This window comes from Haemaphysalis longicornis, unplaced genomic scaffold, assembly GCF_048455015.1.
Source record: "Haemaphysalis longicornis isolate Haplotype H1 unplaced genomic scaffold, Haemaphysalis longicornis Haplotype H1 scaffold_5, whole genome shotgun sequence".
NCBI classification, from domain to species: Eukaryota; Metazoa; Arthropoda; class Arachnida; order Ixodida; family Ixodidae; genus Haemaphysalis; species Haemaphysalis longicornis.
Genome location: NW_027526385.1, coordinates 17,686,656 through 17,711,276, shown reverse-complemented (window position 1 = coordinate 17,711,276; position 24,621 = coordinate 17,686,656). Strand labels below are relative to the sequence as shown.

The 24,621-nt window shown below is 49.7% G+C and overlaps 2 protein-coding genes across 2 annotated transcripts in view; both read right to left on the bottom strand.

The window, feature by feature from the left end:
* Positions 1-11,775, bottom strand: part of LOC144137931 (nudC domain-containing protein 3) — a 32,685-nt gene extending 20,910 nt beyond the window's left edge. Inside the window, exons 1-4 of the mRNA XM_077669960.1 lie at positions 11,617-11,775; positions 9,509-9,590; positions 9,305-9,389; positions 7,543-7,855 (exon numbers count right to left, since the gene is read on the bottom strand). Of these exons, the coding sequence (XP_077526086.1) occupies positions 7,543-7,855; positions 9,305-9,389; positions 9,509-9,590; positions 11,617-11,726 (590 nt within the window). The 5' untranslated portion in view covers positions 11,727-11,775. The remainder of the gene's footprint in view (positions 1-7,542; positions 7,856-9,304; positions 9,390-9,508; positions 9,591-11,616) is intronic.
* Positions 11,776-18,008: 6,233 nt separating this feature from the next.
* On the bottom strand, positions 18,009-22,342 carry LOC144137930 (actin, clone 403). The gene is made up of 4 exons (XM_077669959.1): positions 22,205-22,342; positions 21,156-21,294; positions 19,496-19,982; positions 18,009-19,161 (listed from the first exon to the last, which is right to left on the bottom strand). Exons 2-4 carry the CDS (start codon positions 21,279-21,281, stop codon positions 18,644-18,646), a joined length of 1,131 nt encoding a protein of 376 aa, XP_077526085.1. The 5' UTR covers positions 21,282-21,294; positions 22,205-22,342; the 3' UTR covers positions 18,009-18,643.
* Positions 22,343-24,621: the final 2,279 nt, after the last annotated feature.

Sequence of the window (24,621 nt, the reverse complement as noted above, 5' to 3'; positions counted from 1 at the left end):
GTCGCGTGAAATATGCTTAGTACGCTTCAAACGCCATATAAGCATAGTACACTAAAAACTCAAACTTGAGCTGTAATTACAGCGTGCGGTAGTAAAGCCAAGTGACTTTTCCTTGTAGTCACCTATAGAAATTGTGCTCCCCACGTTGACACGCCCTTCATTGACATCGTCTCTATCCGCACAATACACAATAAGGACGTAAATCTAAACAATATCATTGTTATCATTTCTTCATTGCCGCAAGAGATTCACTTAGAAGCTAGAAATAAAACGTGCGCCCCCGTCAACACAGCTGGGTTCGCCAACATCGCCTTTATATCGATACGATAGACCCATCAAGAGCTTAGAAATCATATCAAAAAAACAGTTTTCATTGTCGTCAGCAGTGCAGGGATTGGCCAAACAGCCTTTTTTTTTTTGTAAGTAGAAGGTTTTTTACAATCCCGTGCTGCTGAGCACGAGGGCGCAGGTTCGATTCCCGGCCACGTGGCCTGCTTTTCTGATGGAGGCAAGAAGCAAAAACACCAGTGTGTACGAGATTTCGGTGAACGTTCAAGATCCCCAGGTGGTCAAAATTAATCCGGAGCCCTCCACTACGGCGCACCTCATCACCTGCGTTGCGTCGGCCCGTTCAACCCTACAATCAATCAATTTTTTACAATCCCAAATGAACTGTCGTAGGTGCCATGCAGTTCATAACCGCTCATCTTAAAATATTTCAATTACAGCACTTGACAAGCCAATACCTCAGTCAGCAGATGCTAAACTATCCCACAAAGGTTCATAGTACGTTAATAAAGTTCGTGATAAAAATTGTAAATTATCTGAAGAAAGCGTTACTCTCCAAATGAACGCAGCTGAACACGCAGTTTTGCGCTGCAAGTAATGTTTCAGTTTTGCTACAAGATATTTTCAGTGTACTGTAATGGACTTTCACTGAACCATCCTTACCCGGTAGTCCAGTTGACATGAAAAAACATTGCCGCCAACATGGTTGAGGGCAGAACACAAAAGCTTGTTGCAAAGTCCATCTCGGTAAAAGTATGATATTACTCCTATACAGTACCATATGTTGTTCACTGCTTTACTAGTGGCCAACCATGATGCATGGACACCTAGCATTTCCCTTCAAACCCATTTAATCGTGGAAATTTTTACTGCAACAAGAAACCCCACTGCATTACAGAAGAAACTGACTAGTGGAAGAGTGCGTAGAGAGAAGTGTTCTGTGTAGCATTAGGCAATGACACCACTGAAACAAAAACTCTGTGCAGTATGCAACTGCGCTTTTAAACATTCAAGTGTACGGTTTACATATAACCGGGTTAATTGTGCAAAATCCGTTCCTCAGGACAGCATAGTGAAGTAAATAGTTTAACCTGAGCAAGGAGTTTCCCATGAAGACCTTCTATGTCCCCACAATCTCACAAAGTCCTGATTTGAAAACAAAACTTCCCTTTTTTGGCACTTGAAGAGTACAGATGAAAGGATACACACCACCCCTGCTCCAAATTAATGCTGGTGGCATTTTATTAATTGAACTTGGAGAGAGGAGGAAGCATCCAACAAAACCATAAGATGTCATCCTTGCTTATGGCAGGACTTGCTTTTGAAGAACGTACAGGTGAAACTAAACTTAGTAGGACTGCATATCTTGTGGAAACTGACACTAGGGATACAAATGGCATGACAAACTTCAGCCATCTCAGAACAGGTTCTAGTAACGAAATAGCTAGCTAGCTATTTCGTTACTAGAACCTGTGCCCAACTTTGCAAATGCCTAGGCATTTGCAAAGTTCGGCACAGAAACACTGTTGTTCTTCGCATATCTTTGCACACCCAATCCTTAAAACCCAGCAACTATTTCCAGCGATAACAACAGGAATGTCGACCCCAAAAGTTTGCCGAATTGATTGATTGATTGTGGGGTTTAACGCGCCGACGCAACGCAAGCGATGAGGCGCGCCGTAGTGGAGGGCTCCTGATTAATTTTGACCACTTGGGGATCTTTAACGTGCGCCGAAATCTCGAACACACGGGCGTTTTTCCTTTTCGCCTCCATCAGAAAAGCGGCCGCCGCGGCTGGGAATCGAACCCCCGACCTCGTGCTCAGCAGCGCAACGCCTTAGCCACTGAGCCACCGCGGCGGGTAAGTTTGCCGAATTCCACACGGTCCCATTCCACTGCTTGATAAATACCTGTGCCACACACACAGGAAAAATGACATTAAGTGCTTAATGCCTTAAGTTTTAATGCCATTAATTCGCTGCTACAAGGAAAAACCTAGTGCCATTCGCTCTAAAGTCATTTTTGGTTTAAGGAGTTCTGCACAACTCATTTGCCTTCACGAACACCTTATATCTGCCTACTCTCGAACGTGACAAGCACCAAATGAAACCAACAAAACTCTCAGCACCAGAGTGTTGACGCGGAAACGTAGCTAAACTTCGACATAAGGCGATTTTTTGTGCACGAAGATTTTTGGTGGCGAAGTTCTGAAGAAGACAAAATTCACTAAAACAGCGGCAAAAGGCAAAACATCGTGTTACTCGTCATTTTGAATTTTTAGGACTTGGCTACCGCTGGCAGGCGACGGCAGCTGCTGAAGCCACTTTTAGGAACGGCTCGCATCATTTTTTTAGAAAACACGAATTCTCATAATGTTTTCGTTCACAAAAAACATTTTTAACCTTTGTAAGGCATTTTTCTTTACGTTAAAAACTTCAAAAATGTGAGTGCGTTTCTTTTTCTTTTTGGTCATCATCACCATGATGCCCAACACATTTAATGCCTTTGCGTTTTCGCGTGTAGCCTGCCCAAATGTCATCTGGTATCTTAAGGCCTTTTAATGTCATTTTCTTGTATGTGTGGCACGGGTATAATTCATTTTGTTAAAGCAAGCAGTAAGGATGAAGGAGGAGGAAGGGCACGCACAGGTCAAAGTCAAAGCAGGCGTGCATCAAAAATAAAACGCCCAGAATTTATTTGCTCACTCGCTCAGCTTTACTAGGAATTGCCCGACACCATGTAAGTAAAAGCTACAACGACCAAACAACAACTGCGACTTTTCTAGATAGACGCAGAATGTTTTCCGTAGCACCGTATGAGAATTTAACATGCCGCTCAGCAGCAGATTTATTATGAAAACACGCGCTTGACAGTTTTTTCTTTTCTTTCTTTTTTTTTTCCATGCCAAAATATCCCAGGTATGGAGTGCTGTCTGGTCCGGAAGTAAAACGCCAACCCGGTTAACTGGGAGGCTACAAAAGAAAGGTTCAACAATGCCATGAAGGCTCTTGGTGACACAAACAGCACTCCCTCACCGGAGATGAATCTGGCCACCCTGGTGTAGCAGTTGGCCCAACCCCCTCATGAGTGACCAACCCAAATCTCGGCCCTCAGTCCCCAGCAGCTGTGGAACACCTGACCACGGCGGCGGTCAGGCAAGTGATGCAGCGGAGGGTGCTAAGAATCTCTGGATCCGGACAGGCCGCCTATGGAACTTGAACTTGGCAACGTTCAACGCACGAACCCTCTCTAGCGAGGGTAGCTTAGCTGTACTACTAGAGGAACTCAAAGACGTTAGGTGGGCTATTATTGGGCTAAGTGAGGTTAGAAGAACAGGAGAAGGCTGCATAGTACTGACAAGCGGGCATATTTTGTGCTATCGGGGGCCTCACGAAAAGAAAGAGCACAGGATAGGATTTTTGATCAACAGAGAAATAGCAGGAAATGTGGAAGAATTCTTCAGTGTTAATGAAAGGGTTGGAGTCGTTGTGGCCAAGCTTAACAAGTGGTACAGGTGAAAGATAATACAAGGGTATGTGCCAACAGCTAGCTACGAGGACGAGGCCGGGGATAGTTTCTATGAAGAGGTCGAGTCAGCAATGAATAAGGGATCCGCGCAGCTCACAATTGTAATGGGAGACTTTAACGCAAAAGTAGGTGCAAAGGGAGTAGAAGAAAAATCAGTGGGAAATTTTGGAATAGGCACTCGCAACTGTCAAGATGACACACCGGTGGGTTTTTAGAGAAAAATAACCTCAAACTACTGAACACATTCTTCTGGAAACGCAAGAGTAGGAAATGGACTCGGAAAAGTCCTGACGGGATTACAAAAAACAGCCCAGGTATTGTGCAAGACGTGGAGGTACTAAGCAAGATTCGGTGCAGTGATCATAGGATGGTTAGGTGCAAAGTAAGGCTAAATCTCAAAAAAGAAAGAAGGAAGCTCGTAAAACGTAAGAAGCCCAACGTCAGGTCAGTAAGAGACAGGATGCATGAGTTTAAAACAACCCTTCAGAACAGGTTCGCACTTCTAGACGGTCAGAATGAGGACAGTGTGGACACTAAATGATAACCTAACAACAGCAATCACGGAGTCAGCAGCGGCTACTGGAGAAGCAGCATGTAGGAAGCAAACTGGAAAACTAACTAGGCAAACAAAGGCACTTATTTCGCAGCACCAGAAGATGATATTGTCGAGCACGGTGGATCAAACTGAACTAGCGGAGCTGTCAAAATTAATAAACAAAAGTAAAACAAATGACATTCGTGCGTACAACATGGCGGCCATCGAGGAAACTTTAGAAAGAGGAGAAAGCTTGAAGGCAACAAGGAGGAAGCTGGCTATTGGCAGAGACAGAATGTACGCACTTAGAGATGAACAGGGCAACATTACGCACAATATGAAAGAGATAATAAAAATCGCAGAACGGTTCTACACCAGGCTATATGCCAGCGACGCTGGAGCGAGACTAAGTGCCGAGCCTACAAGCGTTGCTTGCGATGTTCCACCACTAATGAAAGAAGAGGTAGAAAAGGCACTTAAGGGCGTGAAAAGAGGGAAAGCTGCCGGGGACGACGGCATAACCATACACCTCTTAAAAGAGGGTGGAGGGATATTACTAGAAAAGCTTGCTGAACTATTCTCAGTATGTTTAGGGACTTTAAAAGTACCAAAAGCGTGGAAAAACGCCAACATAGTTTTAATTCACAAGAGGGGAGATAACAAAAATCTTAAGAACTACAGACCCATCAGCCTTCTGTCGGTTGTATACAAGCTATTTACCAAGATAATACTTAGCCACATAACCGCCAGCCTAGACTTCCAACAACCCAGGGAACAGGCTGGGTTCAGAAAAGGATACCCTACAATGGATCACATCCATGTCATCAGCCAGGTAATAGAAAAATGCGCAGAGTATAATAAACCACTTTAGATGATATTTATAGACTATGAAAAAGCGTTCGATTCAGTAAGCCCCGCCACAGTGATGGACGCCTTAAAGGACCAAGGAATAGAGAAGACTTACCTACGACCCCTAGACAACATATATGAGGAATGCACCGGCAAAATTACACTTCACAAGCAAAGCGATAAATTGCCAATCCGAAGAGGAGTGCGACAAGAAGATACCATCTCATCAAAATTGTTCACAGCATGTCTGGAGAATGTATTCAGGAGGCTTGACTGCGAAAACTTAGGCTTACAGATAAACGGCGAATACTTGAGCCATTTAAGGTTTGCAGATGACATAGTCTTGCTCAGTGAATCTATAGAGCAACTCCAAAACATGATTGAGGAACTACAATCCGAGAGCTTCGCTGTGGGGCTAAAGATATATATGAATAAAACTAAAGTGATGATGAACAAACATGCTGAACTCGCCTTTTTTAGACTAGGAGATGAAACACTGGAACAAGTAGAAGAATATAACTGCCTTGGCCAGATGGTCAGTGCAGACCCAAACCACGAGAAAGAAATCAGGCGCAGAATAAGACTGGGATAGGGTGCATTCGGCAAGCACTCGCAAATAATGAAAAGTAAGATGCCTCTATCCCTAAAAAGAAAGGTATTTAACCAATACATCCTGCCCGTGATGACATACAGAGCGGAAAGTTGGCGACTTACTAAACACTTAGAAAGCAAGCTTAGGTCCGCTCAACGTGCCATGGAGCATGTAATGTTAGGAGTAACACTTAGGGACAGAAAACGAGCTACCTGGATTAGGGAGCAAACTCGGATAGATGATGTCATAGTCCAGGTTAAGAAAAAGAAATGGACTTGGGCTGGCCATGTGGTACGACGAACAGCCAACAGGTGGACCACAAGGACAACAGAATGGACACCGCGAAACGGGACTAGAACAGGAAGGCCATTAACTCAACGGAGAGGTGAAATAAGAAAATTTAGAGGCAAGGCATGGACACGGGCAGCACAGGACAGAAACGGGTGGAGGTCAATGGGGGAGGCCTTCGTCCTGCACTGGACCCAAATAGGCTGATGATGATGATGATGATGATGGTGATGGTGATGATAAAAGCACCTCAACATGCCTCCCTCCCCACGGCATAGTAAGGAGTAGCCCACATGAGTTACTTGGGTGTATAGTCAGATCTGGACATAAGAGCAGCCAGCTGCCGATCACGTGCACATTACTGGTCATGGACCCAGTGCAAGACCAGCTGAACAGAACCGGCAAAAAGGCACCTGCTAGGCTTGTGTGTAACCCACATTAGCAAAGTGAAACGTCACTATAATTTTATCCTCGTAGCAAGTAACGCACCATACACTACGTCAATACTATGTTTTGCGACTCTAGTGTGCTTCATAATGCTGCTAAATGGAAATGATTAATCAACATGACCGCACAGTCTTTATTGCCCTATGTCCGCCTTTGACACCGCCGTAACTTTTGATCGCAATTGTAAACCTGCAAAAGGTGCCTGCCCACAGATGTTCACTGGTCCCCGATGAGGAAATTCTCTTCACTCCGCGATGACTTGTTTCCACAGCATCCCGGCCTTCCCCCTATCAACAGTGCCTCTACTTCCGGCCCCATCTCTTTACCCTATGCTCTCCAGAGCAATTTGCCCCTCTGCATATAGCTCTGTTGCCATTGCAAGCCTCATTTTACTCCCTTTTGCACTGACTTCCACTGATCCTGCTCCAAGAGAACTCGTCACTTTGTTTCTATATCCGCATTTAGTGTTGAATGCAAGTACACAGAAAGTGGGAGTACAATAATGCAGATTGAAGAAATGAAGTTTCGATGTGAATGCCAACTGATTCTTTGTCCCCTGCACCCTTCCCTGAAGTACTATTCCTACTGAGCACTACTCAGCAGTTGTCCATCTGAGCATGACAACATTCCGAGTTTTTAATGTTGCAAAAATCTTCAATTTTTGTCCCCATCTCTGATAACACGTTTTATCTCATCCAACAAAATCCCCTGAGGCATGACATACCAACAGTAATTTTTAAAAATTAACACCTGCGGCCGCATCTGCACTTTCATTTATGTAAGTGCACTTCCACGTAACTTTCCCACAGATGCTCATCCATTTTTTTTCCCACTGATGCCTGCTGTCCAGTAAACCTAACTCTTCACTCTCGCACACAGCAATCGCTTCCTGTGTTAAACTTCAGCTTTCTTTCCCTGCAAAGACAACGCAACTTGCAGGCAAAGAACGCTAAACCATACCACAAGGGTTGAACCTAGCTTCCGAACGTCAGAACTTGCGTTGAAGACAACTCACGGATCATAGTCGTCCTTGTCGTCTGCACCGGCCTCATCCGGCCCGCTGACGTCGTCCTGGCCTTCAGCTTTGCCACCAGCTTTCTTTTCCACTTTGTCTTCTGCTTCACCATCTGCCTTGCCCTCCACCTTGCCACCATCGTCTGCTGCCTCAACAACGGTCTCAGCATCTCCTTTCTGCGAGCACTGGGACTTGGACTTGGCAGCAGGAGCGACCGTCTGGACTGGCTCTGCCGCGACGCTCTCGACCGCCGACGACTCCAATGTGTTGTCCGAGCTCGTCGTCTCGACTTCAACCTCGACAGCAACCGGAACTGCATTTTAGAACGATGGCAGGAGACAAGTTGTAAACAGAATAAACAACGCAAAAACAATAGAGCACAGGAAAGGGAGTACGAACAGATATATCTATTCGATTCTAAGCACCTCCTTTTTTCTACAATCGTGATGCACAAAGTGAGGGGGCTGCTTAGATTCAAAAGACCTAAATTACCTCCCCCCCACCCTGCCACATCTCGACGAGACAAGCGCAAGAAATAATTTTTTATGTGGCAAACATGAAAAAATAGGCACAGATACAACCCACCGCTCGCGTCTGGTATTCAGTGTTGCCCCCTCTAACATTCGAGTCCACTGTGCCGCTTGGGCCATTGCCTTCAGTATTTCCCAAAGGGCCATCTTCTGTTCCGTTGAAGCGGTTTGTAATTGAATTGAAAACTTCATAAATTACTTGGCCACAGCGTCAACTTGGGACCACTACCGCACGTCTGACACCCACGTAACGATGATTGCTTAGATAAGATTCGCAAGCAAAGTGTTTTCCCGAAAGTAGGTGAGGGTGCTTAGAACCAGGGGGTGCTTATAACTGCGAAAATATGGTAATTAGGTTCAGGAAAGCTTGGCGGTGGGCTAGTTGGTTGTGGATCATAGTGAAGTGTTTAGGTGCACGGTTTGACACAAAACTCATCTGTGCTTGTTCTTCCCGTCCATCTTGCATCTGCATTTCAAACAGCACACCTAAACACTTCAATGTGAACAGGCATAGCTCTGTGTCTGTTCATACTCTTTCCTGTGTTTCATTGCTTTTGCACCATTTATTCTTTTTAAAATGTACAAACTTGCCCAATCTTTCGTTTCTGAAAAGTTGCCTGGCAGCAACACAAGCATCTGAAATGTGGTTTCAATATAGTCGATCAAACATCACTGGATGGGGCGGATACGTTCCGGGATTTCGCAGACTTATCACAGCAAAGGAAAATTTGTTTTGGGAATTTGACACCAAAATTCACAAGCAGAGGGTTGTGTTCAAAGCACTGGCTAATTGTTGCTGCAGATCATCCTGGGTGTCTGGTAAGTGCAAATTAACTCCCTTACGAGTTAAGATGTCCGCTAATGCTTACTGCATGCTCGCCTTCAGCTGAGCATTGTTGCTGTGTAAATGTTTTTCAAAGCTTTAAGCCTTCATGTTACAACATACCAATGGGTCATAACTATTTCAGCTGTTTGTAGCAAAAAACAAGGTCAGCGAAAATATCTCTCAATGACTTGGCACCATTTCAATTACTCAAGTTTCACTGTATTAGTTTTGTATTAGGACGTACTCTTTGAGCTTCAGCAAGAAAAAGCCAACCTTGTAAACCTACCTTGACAAATGCAGCAAAAAAATTCATGGTGTACAAGCTGGCGACATTACTAATGTTTACAACACAGCAGGTACAGTTGCTTCCAATGTCTGTCTCATTACACTAACTGTTTGAACATACCTTCAGAATCTGGCACCAGGGGAGCAGCATCCTTCTTCTCTTTTTCTCGCTTCTCTTTAGCAAGATTGTTGTACTTGTCGAAGGCCTGCAGTGTTGCAACAAAAAGAAACGATGCTCACACAAAGTGCTTCGCCATATCAAATGTGCGCCACTTCACTGCACTGGTGTGGCTCTCAAAGCACACGTGCGCACTGCCGTACTTACAACTCTGACCAGACGCTTTGCCACTCCCGGAGGAAAACCGGTCTTGTCAGTCGGGGAAGATATGATGTGGTAGAAGTCAGTCCTGCGTGAGGCACGTGACAAGAGCACTTCGGTGAGCAGCTGCATGCGGAGAAACGTACAGGAGTGCAACATCCACTAACATGAACCACCATGAGGGCACATCTCTATTAAGCAGCTGAAAATCCTCCACAAGTTCAATGCAGACTAATGTCTGACACACTCTTGAGTACTCCACTCAACATAGTTCTTATTAGGGGCGAAGCCGCTTGGGGGCTGGGGCTAGAACACCGGGAAACTTGTTTACGCCTCATGCTAGAACGTAACGCCTACTAAAAAACACCGGGACACTCGTTTACGCCTTGCGCTAGACAGCCTCGTGCTTCAAAGACAAGAGACTTTTAGAGCAAAGCTGTAGTACCCTTCAATGGTTTTATCTCTGCTGGAAAAAACACCAAGACACCAAGAATACACTTTTACACTGCATGCTTCGCCCCTCACCAGGTTTCACGTCAGTGGAGATGGCCAGGGATTTTTTTTCTCTTCGAACAAGATAATGCCAGGTCAGTAAACATGCTGAATGCAAATCTTGTCGCGCCTTTCTTCAATTTTTTTTTTCTAATTTTAAAACAGGCTGGGGCTTTTGAGGACGGCAGCAGCGCAGTATGGATTTGCCAACCAGTTATTATTAATATCATCCAAACCGAGCTAGTTCCATGAACCATCAGCCAAATTCAGCATTTCAAGCCTCCAGTCGATTTTCCCATGCATAAGCATTGCGGAATCCTCTCTTCAACCGAGTGGAAGGAGCAAATAAAGGGGAGGAGGAACTCGGAATACGGCCCTAGGTCACCGTACGCAGTACGATTGCCTACGCGCCCCAGCAAACAGATCCTTTGATCGTACCTAGTGCGTATCTCTGCTAGTTAAGACGGCTGAACACGTCCAGGATTAAACCAGCAGCAAATATGAAGCTCACTGACACGTTCGTAGACACCATTAAGGAATAAATACGAGCATAAGCAAGTAAGTAAGAACGTTGTCGAGACGTCGTCTGCTTTTCCATCGCCTCCTGTATTTTTACAATGCCAAACGCATCAGCCCGGACCGGCCAACCAAGCCTCTACTCCGGCCACTCTCCCCGATCTTCTAGCCTTCCCAGCGCTTTAGTCACGAGACCGGTTCATCCCGGGTAGCGCGTGGTGGAAGGCGACAACGTTGGCAAAACGTGCTCCACCGCGAGCCTGAGTTTTCTGACGCTGGCGGGGGGCGCCCCTCCTTCGGCGATCTCAAACATAGGTTGCCTTGGCAACCAGGCACAAGCTGATCTCGAATTCAGTTACGGTTGGGTGATCCCGGTTCAGCTCGGGGCCCCACCTTGCGACATATGGGCACTACAGGCGTACCACTCACTCCCACTGGGAAGCGGGCGATGCGTTTGGCATTGTAAAAATACAGGAGGCGGTGGCTTTTCTAACACATCTCGGAAGCGGACTGAACTGGCGCGAGATCTCACGAGCCTCCCGCCGCCATGTCCCGGAGCCCGCCACCGGTCACATCACGTTAGAAAAGCCCTGGCAAAGTTTGTTTATTATTATTTTTTATCAACCATGAAATACGAGGAATAGCAGTCTCTAGGTGTCGGACCGAAGGTGTCGGTAACTGAACCCAGCTGGGTAACTGAAGGGATCAAAAACAACCAAACTCGCATTTTCCTTTCTCTTTCGAACGAACGCCAGAAACAAACCCAAAAATGACAACACCAGTAAACTCGCGAAGCCGTTCCGCTGCTTTCTAAATGAAATGCCAAGAAAATTTATACGTTTGTAAATCGGTATTTAGCGGCGCTTCGTACGCCTTCGCTGCCTTCTGGCGCGCCGGGCGCTACAAGGTGATTATGAAATGAAGAAACGCAGACACTGCTTCCTGGAAGGTGTCTAGATTCTAAGTCACAAATGTCTCTGGGGAAAATCGGTCTTGCGAGCAAATCACGGCACTGAGTCGCCGCGACGCCGAGTTTGAGGGGACCTTCACGGGTAAGTGGAGCGAGCGGAAAGAAATCCTTGAAATGTCATCTCCGAGTCACTCACCGGCGGTAGAGGAAATCGAAAATGGCATCTAGGAAAGGATATATCTGGCCCTCGTTGGACAGTATGCCCAGCAGGGCCCCATCGTAGAGGCCCCGACGAGAAGCATCCATCGCTCGTCTGCTTTTTTCAATGGAACGCCATAATGGTTGAAAGAGGAAGACGAGTGCGAGCGGCTTGCGGCCGCCTTTTCCGGTGTGGCGCTGGCAGCGGTTTCAGTTTCGGTTTCGGCTTGTCAACACCAAAGTGAGTGAGTCGAATGTGAATATTAGAATATAGGCTGTGAATATTAGGTGAATATTAGGCTAGAGAATATTAGGCTTATTACATTTATAGTAGCAGTAAAAAATGCGTTCTCTGACTTAAATCTTATCAAGACCGTAGTTGCAAGCTCATGCTAATTTGCGCTTTCAACTTCACATCCAGATTATTGTTCGTTCGTTTCTCTTTGTTCTTTTTCTAAATTTTTTTCATAGTTATTTTTTCTTTTTTAATTTTTTTTAATTCTTAAAATTCGCGCTTTCCTGAAAAACGCTATTCAGTGAACTTACGTGTGCTTACATACTTAGAATGCGAAATCGTTATGTCTTTCCTGGCCATACGTTGCAGACTTATGTGCTCAGAATTATTTATTTTATTTTGTTTTGAAATGCAGTCACCTCCATTTCACTCCACAACTTACCCAGAGCCAGCATTTTCTATGGATGGGATGCCCCTGTTCTGCTCACCTGCCATCACGTGTTCTCGTCAGCCACTGCGTTCCGCGAGGCTTTTCTTACAAATCGCTGTGGACCATCAGAATCGCCGTATTCTTCTACTCATAAGGCATATAAGGCTTTTTGCCTGGAAAAACCCGATCCCACGATACTTATCGCAGTGTGGAGATTTTCAAAGGAACGAAGTGTTTTGCCATAAACAATGAAAACCTGGTGCTCGAACATAAAGTGCGAGAAGCAGCGTAACACTAATTGTGGGCTACCCACTACAACTCAGAGGTGTTGTGCATGCGCGAAATGTGATTGTGAACGGGAAAGCAATTAAGATAGAAGATTGCGCACATATTTTACGGGAGCATATATGTCATTTAACTGTCGTACATCGTATACGCATAACGAAACTTCATGCACTGAACGTTAAACTTCGCCTTCACCATTAAACACATTCTCTCCGTTGTAACTCGCGTACTTCCTTTCAGCCAAATTACAACACATATTTCTTAGTTAAAGAAAAAAGAACATACTTTAGATTTCGAATTTTTATTATCGGCAGCCTGAATCTCAATATCCCTCGTTTGCCCATTTTCTCTACCCATTAACGTTGGCATATGATACAGGCCCGTAGGACCTAATACTGGGCAACTTCCTTGTTTTTACAAATACCTCCGCTGACAAGAATCCACTGACCTAGTCATCCGGTATAGGCTTCGTGTCGTGCAGGATATAGAATATTGAGCGCGTATTCGTAAGGAGCACCAAGGTTACTGTCAACGACACTTTCACCGAGTATTTTTCGTAACCATTCTCGATGTCGAGAAAAGCTACGGACATCGTCTGCAAATGGTCGTCTGAGAGCACGTACATTGAAAGCACGCGGCGGGGGGAAGGCCTTTATCAGGGAGACGTGATCAAAATTAATTTAGTAAGCAGACGTAGTCCCAGTGGCAGAAAACAAAACTTCCGCATTGTGACGACGGCGGCAACCTGAACCTCGTCTATCCAGGTCGCCTTTGGACAACAAGCTGAAGATGGGCGATGCGATGTGGCTCGAACGGCGCGACGGTGCTACACCCTACTGCGTGGGGGGAAAATGCTGCTGTCGCTTCACAACTAAGAGTCGGGTCTTTTAACATGTGAGTTCTTATTCTGGCTTGCAAATCGGGAAGGTAGGGTTATTGCAGCTTACGACCACGACGCTGCGTTTTAGATGCGACTCTAACGTATTTAAATTCGTTGGTTACGGCGACTAGTGGGAACACTGCGGTTATATGCAAGTTGCAACACAATTGCCCCAGTGCGTTCACTTGTGCGCATGCGTACCAGAAAACGGTGGCAACGCAGAAGATCCTTGATGAGGGAAGGGCCGCGATAAGGGTGTTGTGATCGCTACTGCACTTGAAACACTTGGGCGCCGAATATGGCAGAAGTAATTGCCAAAACAAGCTGTGAATGTAGGTAAGTGGGGCGGTTGGTAAAATGTTTATTAAGCCACAAATAAATAAGTAAAGGTTCATGGACTTCTCAGCACACAAGTCTGCGCTCCGCCTCTTGCTCAAGTGGTTCAGGCTGCGCTTGCAGGTCTGCATGTTTCAGCTGGCCTGCGCGCATACCCACTTATCAGGGCTGGGATGACACGGGAAGACGATGAGGGCAGTGGTGGCAGTGGATTGATAGTGCGGGCAGTTGAGTGAAGCGTTAGGGGTAGGCGCGGAAGAGCATGGCGGCGTTGTATGCCCGGTTCTCTAGCCGGCGCCTTATTCGCCAGTCTTCGACATATGTACAATTTTTTTTTTTCGCACGAAAAACAGCCTTTCACGAGAAAAAACATCCTTCGTGGACAAGCCGTTATCGTTGTATCCGGTTTCCTTACCTGCACGCCACGGGGAGCTTAGCCACAACAGGCTTCAGCCAAATGAATACCTGCCGCTGCATATGGAGCACTTGGGAAGTTATTTCTAGCCAAGCGATTTGGCGCGTGTGATCCGCTACAAGGTTCCTCTGCCACCTCCGGTGCGCACCTGCGAGTTTTCGCGCCACATACACCGAAATTGTTTTCACGCGCGAAGCAAGTGTTCGCGAACCACCCGAGTTGTATCGGTGTTTTATTCTGCGGCTAACTCCTTTTTGCATTATTATTATCAGTTAATCCAACGCGAGGTAGTAAATGATTTCATGAGCTCTTTATTTCAAATACATGGGGTCCAAAGGGAACGGCCATTCGATGGCAGAAGTTTCCTCCAGCGACCGTGCTTTTGTAATTCGACTAGAGACACAAGACGGCTCTATATCCTCTACAATACGGCTGTAACTATCGTTTTCTGCGCAAAAAAGTACCACGTCTGACACCCAACGCAACTATATAGCTGACCCGCCGTGGTGGCTCAGTGGCTAAGGCGTTGCGCTGCTGAGCACGAGGACGCGGGTTCGATTCCCGGCCGCGGCGGCCGCTTTTCTGATGGAGGCAAAAAACAAAAACGCCCATGTGTACGAGATTTCTGCGCACGTTAAAGACCCCCAGGTGGTTAAAATTAATCCGGAGCCCTCCACTACGGCGCGCCTCATCGCCTGCGTTGCGTCGGCGCGTTAAACCCTACAATCAGAACTATATAGCTGAGCTAATTATCCCGTATTTCTGCTGAATAAAAGTGATTTCGAATTCGCAAGAACACCGGCTCTGTGTATTCGTTTGCTAACACGGTTAATGATCCGACGCCACTCCTACCACACGGGCTTTTAATCTAATCAGCAGCAAGATTGTAACTATTACCCGCTCAAGAGCGAATTCAATTTGAACACGACCGCAGCTTCAAATCTGCCACGTTAGCCACCAACTACGCACCCCGATCGAAGCCACTCGTGTGTGCAGGCTGTCCGCCCGTCAGCAGTGTTGTTGCTTCAATTACCCCGTTATTCACCGCGACACGCTCATCTAAGCGAACTTCAGGCGCTACCTGTGCACTAGAACCGCTCCCGTCTGCTACGGGGATACATCCTCTGCTTGTTCCGGCAATAGAGTTTTAGCACTCCGTATGCTCCCTGTTTCCCGTGCTTACCGTCAGTACCGGGACCCGGGTTGCTAAGGGAGGACTAGCGTCACTAAATAAAGGCTTTTTTTAGCTTATTTAGTGACGCTAGGGAGGACCCCTTAGCAACCCTAGGACCGCCCAACATCTCTGACACGCCACTGCGCTCGGGTCACGCTCGAACAGTGGGAGCTCAGCAGCCGAACCATTCGAATGTCGGTCCAGCGCTCCTCGGTTACGCTGGCGCCGTCATCGCCAACGTTCTAGTAACGTTGGTCACCGCTGCCACGACTGGCCGACCACCGCCGTCCCGGGAGGGAGACAGGCCAGATATGCCGCTCGCGCCCAAGGGCTGCATGACGCCATCTGAGGGGGAGGAACCCCGAAGACTCTCACTTCCTCCCTTCTCATAGTTCTAGGCAAAAGGAAGCTAACCAACACAGCTGACGTCCCCTTTCATTTTTTCTTCTTTAGCCTGGCAACGGCCAGTGCTGTAATACGCCGCATGCGTGCACTAGTGCGGTAATCGGTAACTTTTCTATATGGACGTCGGGCCTTTATTTGCATTATAGCGATGATTCAGTTTTGAATTCGAATGGCGTTAAAGTAACTACAACCTACAGGGGAAAAAATAGCCGCGTATCTGCTCACTTTGTTCGAATGTCGACGAAATACGATAGTCGTCTGGCGCCCCTGCCAAGTAAATGCCTCCCTTCTCTTTCCTACTCACCTCATGCTGTCTCTCTCCCGTCTCGCTCCTCCCAAGATAAAAAGGGTAGCGGTTTGCTAAAGTCAATTTAAATTTACCGCGTTCCACTGCTCCACGCCGAATGCCTCGACGCCAGCGCTGCCGTACGGCGGAGACGCGCGTGAATTGAGGCACCCTACGTAGAGCCTCACTAGCTTACCACTGCACGTGCGTTCCACGCGGAGCGTGAAAACTATCTAGCGGAACATTTCGTTACTGTCGCCGTTTCATTTCTTAAAATGCCGCTAGGGGGACCGCGGGCGACCACTTCTCTATTTTTATGTACGTAACTTACACTAAATCAACCATCCATAAAATGTGTATTTTAGGAAAATAAAGCAATTCAATTCAATCCCTGTATTTTCATAAAAAAACACGTCACTTGAGTAATATTTTGTTTTTGCGCAACTATGTTGACAAGTACAAACATTGCCACCGGAATTAGCAGTTCAGATTCGGCTGTGCGTATATAAACCTGTTGTGCAGCACCTGTATCACTTTGGCCGGTTGGCTGAATCGAGGGACAGAGAGATACCAAAATTACAGCGTTCAAGTAGCCCAATAAAGACTATCGTCTGTAAAAGCTGTCAGCGGTTAACAGGCCAGCCGCACTTACCTGTTGCACGAATGCACAAGGCCGTGGCAGCACTTACTAACGCAGCTTTTTCGTCGCTTTAAACCAATTGGTAGTGTGCGACCACTGTAAATTGTCAACAATGGCCTCAATGATCGACTGCTAGTGAGACCACCTGTGTATGCTTCGAATTCCCAGGACCGTGGCTGACCGCAGCGCAACTTACCTTCGATCGCCCCAAGCTCTGGCGTTGTCACTGTATACCTGCCGAAGGCAGCCAACAATATGAAGGGAGGGATGCACCGTTACTCAGCGCAACACTAGCCGGCCACTGGCAGTGCCCAAGCTCGGATACCTACATGACTCGCCGCTGAAAGCGGAGCGGTTGACCGCGCAGCCACCCAAGTCCCAAGCCGAGCACCCGCCACGGTGGGTGGTAGTGCTCGCACGAGTAGAATGAAATGCCCAAACCAAAGGAGGTTACGAACAGAACGCTTCATCACAATCTATAGGCGCATGATACAGGGCACCCTGGATACAGATGCTAACCAGTTAAGTTCCGCAACCCCCCCCCCCCCCCCCTCCCACCCCCAATCGCCGAAACCGGCTGTTCCTCAGCACGACGCGAAGAGTTGCTACGGCGGCGAGTATTCCGGAAGCACGAAAATAACAGCAGGCTAAATACGAACTTCGAGAAAAGCTGATGGTCTCACGCCTGGAGCGTAACCACCACTCAAAAGACGCGCGCGTTGACGTCATGGCCTCGCTGTTTCGGCGGGGTGATGCGCATGCGCTGTTGCCGTTCTGAACTAGTAAGCCTGCATAAGCGCCAGAGCCAAAAGGGAGTATGTTCTTGCCGTGGACTAGTCTGTTCATTAAAGCACATACCAGTGAAAACCTACACCCGTAGCTATGGCATACATAGATTTCACAGGCCCCATTTCCCGATGATAATATGCCTCAGGGATATGTTCCCGACTCAGTACAGAAGGAAACCTGCCCAGTGTAACAAAGCCACAAGACAAGCTTAAGATGCACCGTAGCTGGAAATCCTACAAAGCTTAGTGGTCATCGAAAGTAGTCTTTAGGCACGTTGCTGCAACGCAGAGCTACGCTGTAGGCACCGCAACCACACCCTCCCCAAACGTGGAGCAGAGGGCCTCTGTAGAACCTGGCACGAAGAGATGAAGTCCGAGGATGGTGCACTTACAGCACGACTATACAGTAGAAGAACAGACCCGCGCAGTACCCTCCGCTTAGCAGTGTCCAGGCAGCTTGACAGCCGCCAGACACCGCACAGCAGAGAGACCACCGGACCAAGGCAATAACAAAGGTACTGGAAAAAAAGCAATTTTATTTCTCCAATTGGAAGAAAAAAAAAAACGGTTCCTCGTTAACTTAGATTTCGCGTGACCGGTCGGTCTCCGCCCAAGGTGCCGCCCTCCGCCAGTCTTCGGGGTTCCGCCCGCGCCTCGTCGACGAGACGTGGAAAAACACACTAGCGCGCACACCACCGTTAGAAACACGCCGCCCCTAACGCGACGCTCCTGCTAGACAAAAAGGCGCGGAAAAACCCAGGCAGTAGAGAGACGGGCCGACCGACAGCCGCCGCTCCGTGCGCGAGCACGTGACGGCAGCCGAAGGCTCCCGCTTGAACACGCACAAGAAACACAGGGGGCCGGAGACCGCGCGAAGAGGCGCCGCTAGTCCTGCCTGGAGAAGGCACAGGCCGCGGTAAAGAGGGCGGGGAACGAAGACCCAAACCGTCAGTTCAGCCTAATCGAAAAAAAAAAAAAAAAAGCCTTCCGGGACCATAGAAAAAAAAAAGTCGGCGTTTTGTAGAGAAAGTTCTGTTCTTCGTCGTCGATTTTCTTGTTTCGCGTCGCCGTGCCCCCAGATGGCGCTGCCGGCGGGGCGCTCGATGTCGATGGCGGTGGGGTGGGGGAAGGTAGGGAGAGGAGCAGAGCGCCTAGAAGCACTTGCGGTGGACAATGCTGGGGCCGGACTCGTCGTACTCCTGCTTGGAGATCCACATCTGCTGGAAGGTGGACAGGGAAGCCAGGATGGAGCCGCCGATCCAGACGGAGTACTTCCTCTCGGGGGGAGCAATGATCTTGATCTTCATGGTGGACGGGGCCAGCGCGGTGATCTCCTTCTGCATGCGGTCGGCGATACCCGGGTACATGGTGGTGCCGCCGGACAGGACGGTGTTGGCGTACAGGTCCTTACGGATGTCCACGTCGCACTTCATGATGGAGTTGTACGTGGTCTCGTGGATGCCGCACGATTCCATACCCAGGAACGAGGGCTGGAACAGGGCCTCGGGGCAACGGAAGCGCTCGTTGCCGATGGTGATCACCTGACCGTCGGGAAGCTCGTACGACTTCTCCAGGGAAGAGGAGGAGGCGGCCGTGGCCATCTCCTGCTCGAAGTCCAGGGCGACGTAGCAAAGCTTCTCCTTGATGTCGCGCACGATTTCACGCTCAGCTGTCGGGGAAGAAGAGGAGGAGGAGGAGGAGAGAAGATCGCGTTAGGTGACGATAAGGTTATCTACGCCCGAGAACGCTACAAAGTTGCTTCAAAGCTGCGACAGTGGTCGCCTTACGATGCGCTCAGGAGAAATTAGGCCGATAGATTCGCAAAATAATGTTATACTCTACTGGCGCGCGATGAGCACGTCGTATCCGAAGAGTTATATTTAAGCTAACGTCGATTTCTCCCGTTACTCCCGCCCGAGTACACTCGCCACTAGCGTTCTTTAGCCCCACCACCCCGACACCCCGCGAGAGACGCGGCGATGAGAGAAGGGGAGGAGGCGTACCCGTGGTGGTGAAAGAGTAGCCACGCTCGGTGAGGATCTTCATGAGGTAGTCGGTCAGATCGCGGCCGGCCAAGTCGAGACGCAGGATGGCGTGGGGGAGAGCGTAACCCTCGTAGATGGGCACGGTGTGGGAGACACCATCGCCGGAGTCGAGCACGATACCGGTGGTACGGCCGGAGGCGTACAGCGAGAGCACGGCCTGGATGGCCACGTACATGGCGGGCGTGTTGAAGGTCTCGAACATGATCTGCGTCATCTTCTCCCTGTTGGCCTTGGGGTTGAGCGGGGCCTCGGTGAGCAGCACGGGGTGCTCCTCGGGGGCCACACGCAGCTCGTTGTAGAAGGTGTGGTGCCAGATCTTCTCCATGTCGTCCCAGTTGGTCACGATGCCGTGCTCAATGGGGTACTTCAGAGTGAGGATACCACGCTTGCTCTGGGCCTCGTCGCCCACGTAGCTGTCCTTCTGGCCCATGCCAACCATGACTCCCTATGGGAAGAAGGGACCATCGCGGTCAGTCCCGCCCGACGACGACGATACGTCCGCCCTTAATAATCTAACGTCCCCTCAATCTAACCCAGATGTGCCAATAACCCGAGGCTAGTTAGTCGGACGAGAATCTTTAATCGTGGCGTACGTAAACCGGCCACCAGACGACGTAACGCTAAGGCCAGACGTACGGCGCCCGCGTACAGCCAACAAAGCAGCTTATGCGCCATTTACTCGTTACGCCGCGTAATGCCATTATCGCCGTGACATAAGCCCTACCCTTCGAGAGTTGCCGTTGTATACGCGCCACCCCTTTCCCAAAAAAGAAGGCTGGCCCACTTTTTGGGCGTCGGCACGCCGACACGGGCGGGTAAAGGAACGCGCCGAGAGCTGCAATTAGACGGCGGACCTGTCTGGGCCATATCTGCTCCCCGCCAAAGCGGGACGACGCTTTGGCGGGGAGGAAGCCCCCGGTCCGCCGCGAAGCTCCAAAAGGGGCAGTCGTCCGAGGTAACCGTGAACTTGGCGGGCTTCCAGACAAGGAGGGGGAAAAATGCGCTCAAGATCGAGGGCAATGGTGCCGGGGCGAGGGAGGAGGTCATTAAGCGGCGATAAAGGGATGCGCGGCCCCAGTCGGTACGCCAAGGGAAAGAAAAACAGTTAACCACGCTGCACGGTACGCCGATAAGGCTCGCGAGGGGTGGAGGTCCGCGTATCTGCCTTTCGTCTCATAGAACGCCTCTTATCATCGCCGACGCCACCTGAAAGTTACAGAACGGGCAGCAACGCTCTAAAATTTTGCTTCGCTGAAGATTGCGCGCGTTTCCCCTCCTCGTAATAGATTACAAATGACCACGACCGACTCAGCTATGTTCCAGTTTGCTTTTTAGCCTGCGCTAATTAAGCCGCCCATATTTTGCTGCCAATCTTATCCTCAAAATCGTTTAATTCTTGCTGCTATGGCTGTCTTGACGGTTGTTCTTAGTAGCCCTTGTGCTAATCAGCCGAGAAGCAGAGGTGGCGATACGAAGGCCTGCGCAGGTGGTCAATTCTAAAGCACGTGAGCACACGTGCATAAGGAATTGGCCAACGCTGCTCGCATACAGTTCGCACACCGCGGCCTCTGCAGCCAGATCAAGAAAGTGGGGGGAGAGGGGGAGGGGGCATACAGACCTGGTGGCGGGGGCGACCCACGATGGAGGGGAAGACGGCGCGAGGAGCGTCGTCTCCGGCGAAACCGGCCTTGCACATGCCGGAGCCGTTGTCAACCACCAGGGCGGCAACCTCGTCGTCACACATGTTGACTGTTTAGCTGCACAGAGAAGGAAGAGAAAAAAAAAATAACACGTTAGTCACGGCCAACGTCACGACGTCCGCCGAGGCTAGACTGCGGAAAGCGCACGAGAGACGTCAGGAGCTACCGCTGGTGCTAGTCCCCGGCGGGACAGTGCCGAAGGTTTATGTAGTTATGCATTGCCCGATCGGTTAAGCCCTCACAAATTGGCACACAGCGACCACACAAGCTCGTGGCATCTCATCTCCGCTTCCGCAAGGCACCAACGCAACTTCACTGCCCGCCTAACGGTCTACATTCAGCGCGATCGACTCTGCGAGTGCGCGGTAAACGACAAACGCAACGCTAAGACCTCACCCTGCGGGACCGATCCGAGAAGCTAGCGCCCAGAAGGCGTGCGCGGCCTTTTTAGGGAGCACGATGCGAGAGTTGCGACCCTATTCGTTGAACGCGTTCAAATTTGGCGCGCCCCCAAGAACAACTAACCCTCGCGTCTCCGAACCACGCCCCCTCCCAGGAGCGGTGCCCGCTCGCTGCGGCGTCGCCGTTAAAGGAGCTGACCCAGAACGCCGCATCCCCCCGGCAAGCCAATTAGCAATCGGAAAAGTAAAGTTTCGGATGTAGATTTCTCGCCCCCGGTACTCACGACCACACCGCGACGGTGGTAGAACTCAAGGATGGCGGCGGCGCGGGAATGCACTCGGCAATCAAAGCGCGCGGTGAGCGATAATCCAATGCCGGTTGAAGAAGAGTAGATCACGGCGTTATTTTCCCCCGAGGGTCCGAGTCGAGCGAGAGCAGAGTCGCAGAAGATTACAGCTACCACGTCAGCCTAGGCGATTACACGGGCAGATAAGTCGAGCACGGCGCTAATCTGCAGAGGTAGTAGTAGGAGGAGGTAATCCACGAGATGAGACCGGCTGCCCACCTTGGTGAGCAGCTGCCCCGCCTTGACGAACAAACTTCTCGTAAACGCCGAGAGGCCCGGAGTGACGCTTCTCGGCACCGGCCCGCCGTTTTATACGGGGACCCCCGGCGCCGGAAAGCGCGCCGCGCACCACGTGACCCGGACGTGACGTCGGCCGAGCGCCCGGCGGCCAGCGCCATATACGGCCGGCGGCGCGCAGCCTCCCAGCGGCGCTGTGCCGCGCGGGCCGGCGCCCTGAGAGCCCCAAGAATGGGCAGCGCTCAGGGTCCCAGTGCCAGGCCGCGGCGGGCCCAGGGTTCGGGCGCTATTTCGAGAGGCCACCACCTCTCTCTCTCTCCCCCTCCCTCAGCCGCCAACCCCTTTAGCTGAGCTCTCTCGCTCCCCCGAGTAGCCTGGAAAAGCCGTACGCCAGCCATGCCCCGCTTTGGCCTTCGTCCGAAGCCTAGCTAGCCCCTTCCATTCGCTTTGCTGCAGCCACGCGCGAATTTATTATTGTCAATTTTTTTCCCAAAGTGTGTGCGCGCCCGTACAGCACGGGATCAACACAGTTTTTCCTACAGACGACTTGGACCGGGACAGCAAGCAGTCGAACGCGACAAGCGAAGCAGGACTTGGTCGAATTAGCCAGACTCAGCCCTCACTGCTACCGGCTTTCAAGCCTGACAAATTATACGCAGCCAATAGCTTGGTCTTTACTCCGCGAATGCAATGAAAGCTACCAAATCGACATAGGTTCCGCAGCGTTGCGGAGTCACGAACGATGGTAGATTTTAAAGCTTGTATCCGACAGGATAGTCCCTGCATATATATTATATGCATCACCTCGCGCGAATTGTCCTTGTAGTACACCGTGAGCCAACAATGCACGCTTTCCGTCCTCCGATGTAACCGCCAGCGGTGCGGCCAGTTGCATATGCATTATCTTCCATGGAGCGTCTTTATTGCGTTATTGACAAGAATGTACGCTTCTCCGTGTTAGATATCGTACTTTCATTTGTAGCCCCGTACGAATTCGCCGCAAGGTCGCCCAGCAACCAGGGCGCAGTCTCTGGTTAGGCATAGTCTCTCAATACGTCGAGTTCACCTCACATGAAACCTATCCTACGTGCACGTAAAGCAACAAAGCACGTTCGCTTTTTAACCGCCCATTACGAGGGCCGTGCAAGCTCTACCTGTGACAATACTCGAGCTACAGCAGCTCATCACCGTTCGATCGACTGATTGATTGATTGTGGGGTTTAACGCGGCGACGCAACGAAGGCGACGAGGCGGGCCGTAGTGCAGGGCTCCGGATTAATTTTGACCACCTGGGGATCTTTAACGTGCGCCGAAATCTCGCACACACGGGCGTTTTTGCTTTTCGCGTACATCAGAAAAGCGGCCGCCGCGGCTCATCACCGTTCGAGAAGTCCGTTTATCGCGCAGCTCGTCCTTCGACCCGATGAGTGGCGGACGCAAGCTGTCTGTCCCGCGGTCACTGGGTGAAACATTCCACCGGCGCTCGGACCACGCGTTCACGGCGAAATCAGAAGGCGCAGGCACTGACTTCGACCGGAGGAACCAGCCGTGAGTATTGCGACGCCACACACGCACCGTATACGCAGGCTTTCGTGGCATGAAACGCCTCTAAATGGAACGTACCTTGTTAACCTTCCTCTAACACCCTGCTCTTAGTGCTATGTTATAACAGCGCGAAGTTTACCCAAACCCTTCAGCGAGTTGCGGCACGGCTTGTACGGAAGAGCTCGGCTCGCGGCACGAAACCAGCCGTTTCGGCCCCAAACGATCTGCCTGCTTTTCGTCTCGAAGGCTACGGAACACTCAGGTCTCGCATCACAAATAGCGGGAATCGGGTGCGAGCGTTACGAGTGTACAGTCTGTCTCGCCAAGTCTTCTAGCTGGATCGTGCGAAAACGCGTGTAAAACGACAGGCGCTGCATCGAAGGCGAATCCCTGCCAACTAGCCCATGTTTTCGGTCCAACTTTTTATTAAAACGCAAGCAAGGGGTGACAAGCGCGTCGGGTTTATTTCAGCCACGGGCAAAACTTTCCCACAGCCACTCACCCCGTCCGTGAGTACTTCTGTAAAGATTCACGCGCTGTCATGACATAAATTTGAACACTATCTTCCAAATTACACAATGCGACGTTTCTTTGGCTGCAGTAAAAATATGCCCTTAAGTTACCTTACGGAATCACTCCACTACCGCAACTCGCCTCTCGCGGTACCTAGCAATACCCGCCGCCACAGGTCATAGTACTCAATTAGCGGAAGCTCAGTCGGGCTTGTTTGTATACTTGTAGACGGGCCAATATTTTTAGTACTATCACGCTAGAAAAAGTGCGTGAAAGAGGGCTAGGAGGGTACTGGTGAATATGATCGTGCACGAGTGCATTTGGTACGTTTGCGCTTCATC

What these genes read in the sequence shown, in the direction of transcription:
- LOC144137930 (XM_077669959.1), bottom strand. Translation starts at nt 21,281, where the DNA reads ATGTGTGACGACGAGGTTGCCGCCCTGGTGGTTGACAACGGCTCCGGC. An exon ending in TGGGTCGCCCCCGCCACCAG is followed by an intron (nt 19,983 to 21,155) that starts GTCTGTATGCCC and finishes TTCTTCCCATAG; the next exon opens with GGAGTCATGGTTGGCATGGG. An exon ending in CTACTCTTTCACCACCACGG is followed by an intron (nt 19,162 to 19,495) that starts GTACGCCTCCTC and finishes CTTCCCCGACAG; the next exon opens with CTGAGCGTGAAATCGTGCGC.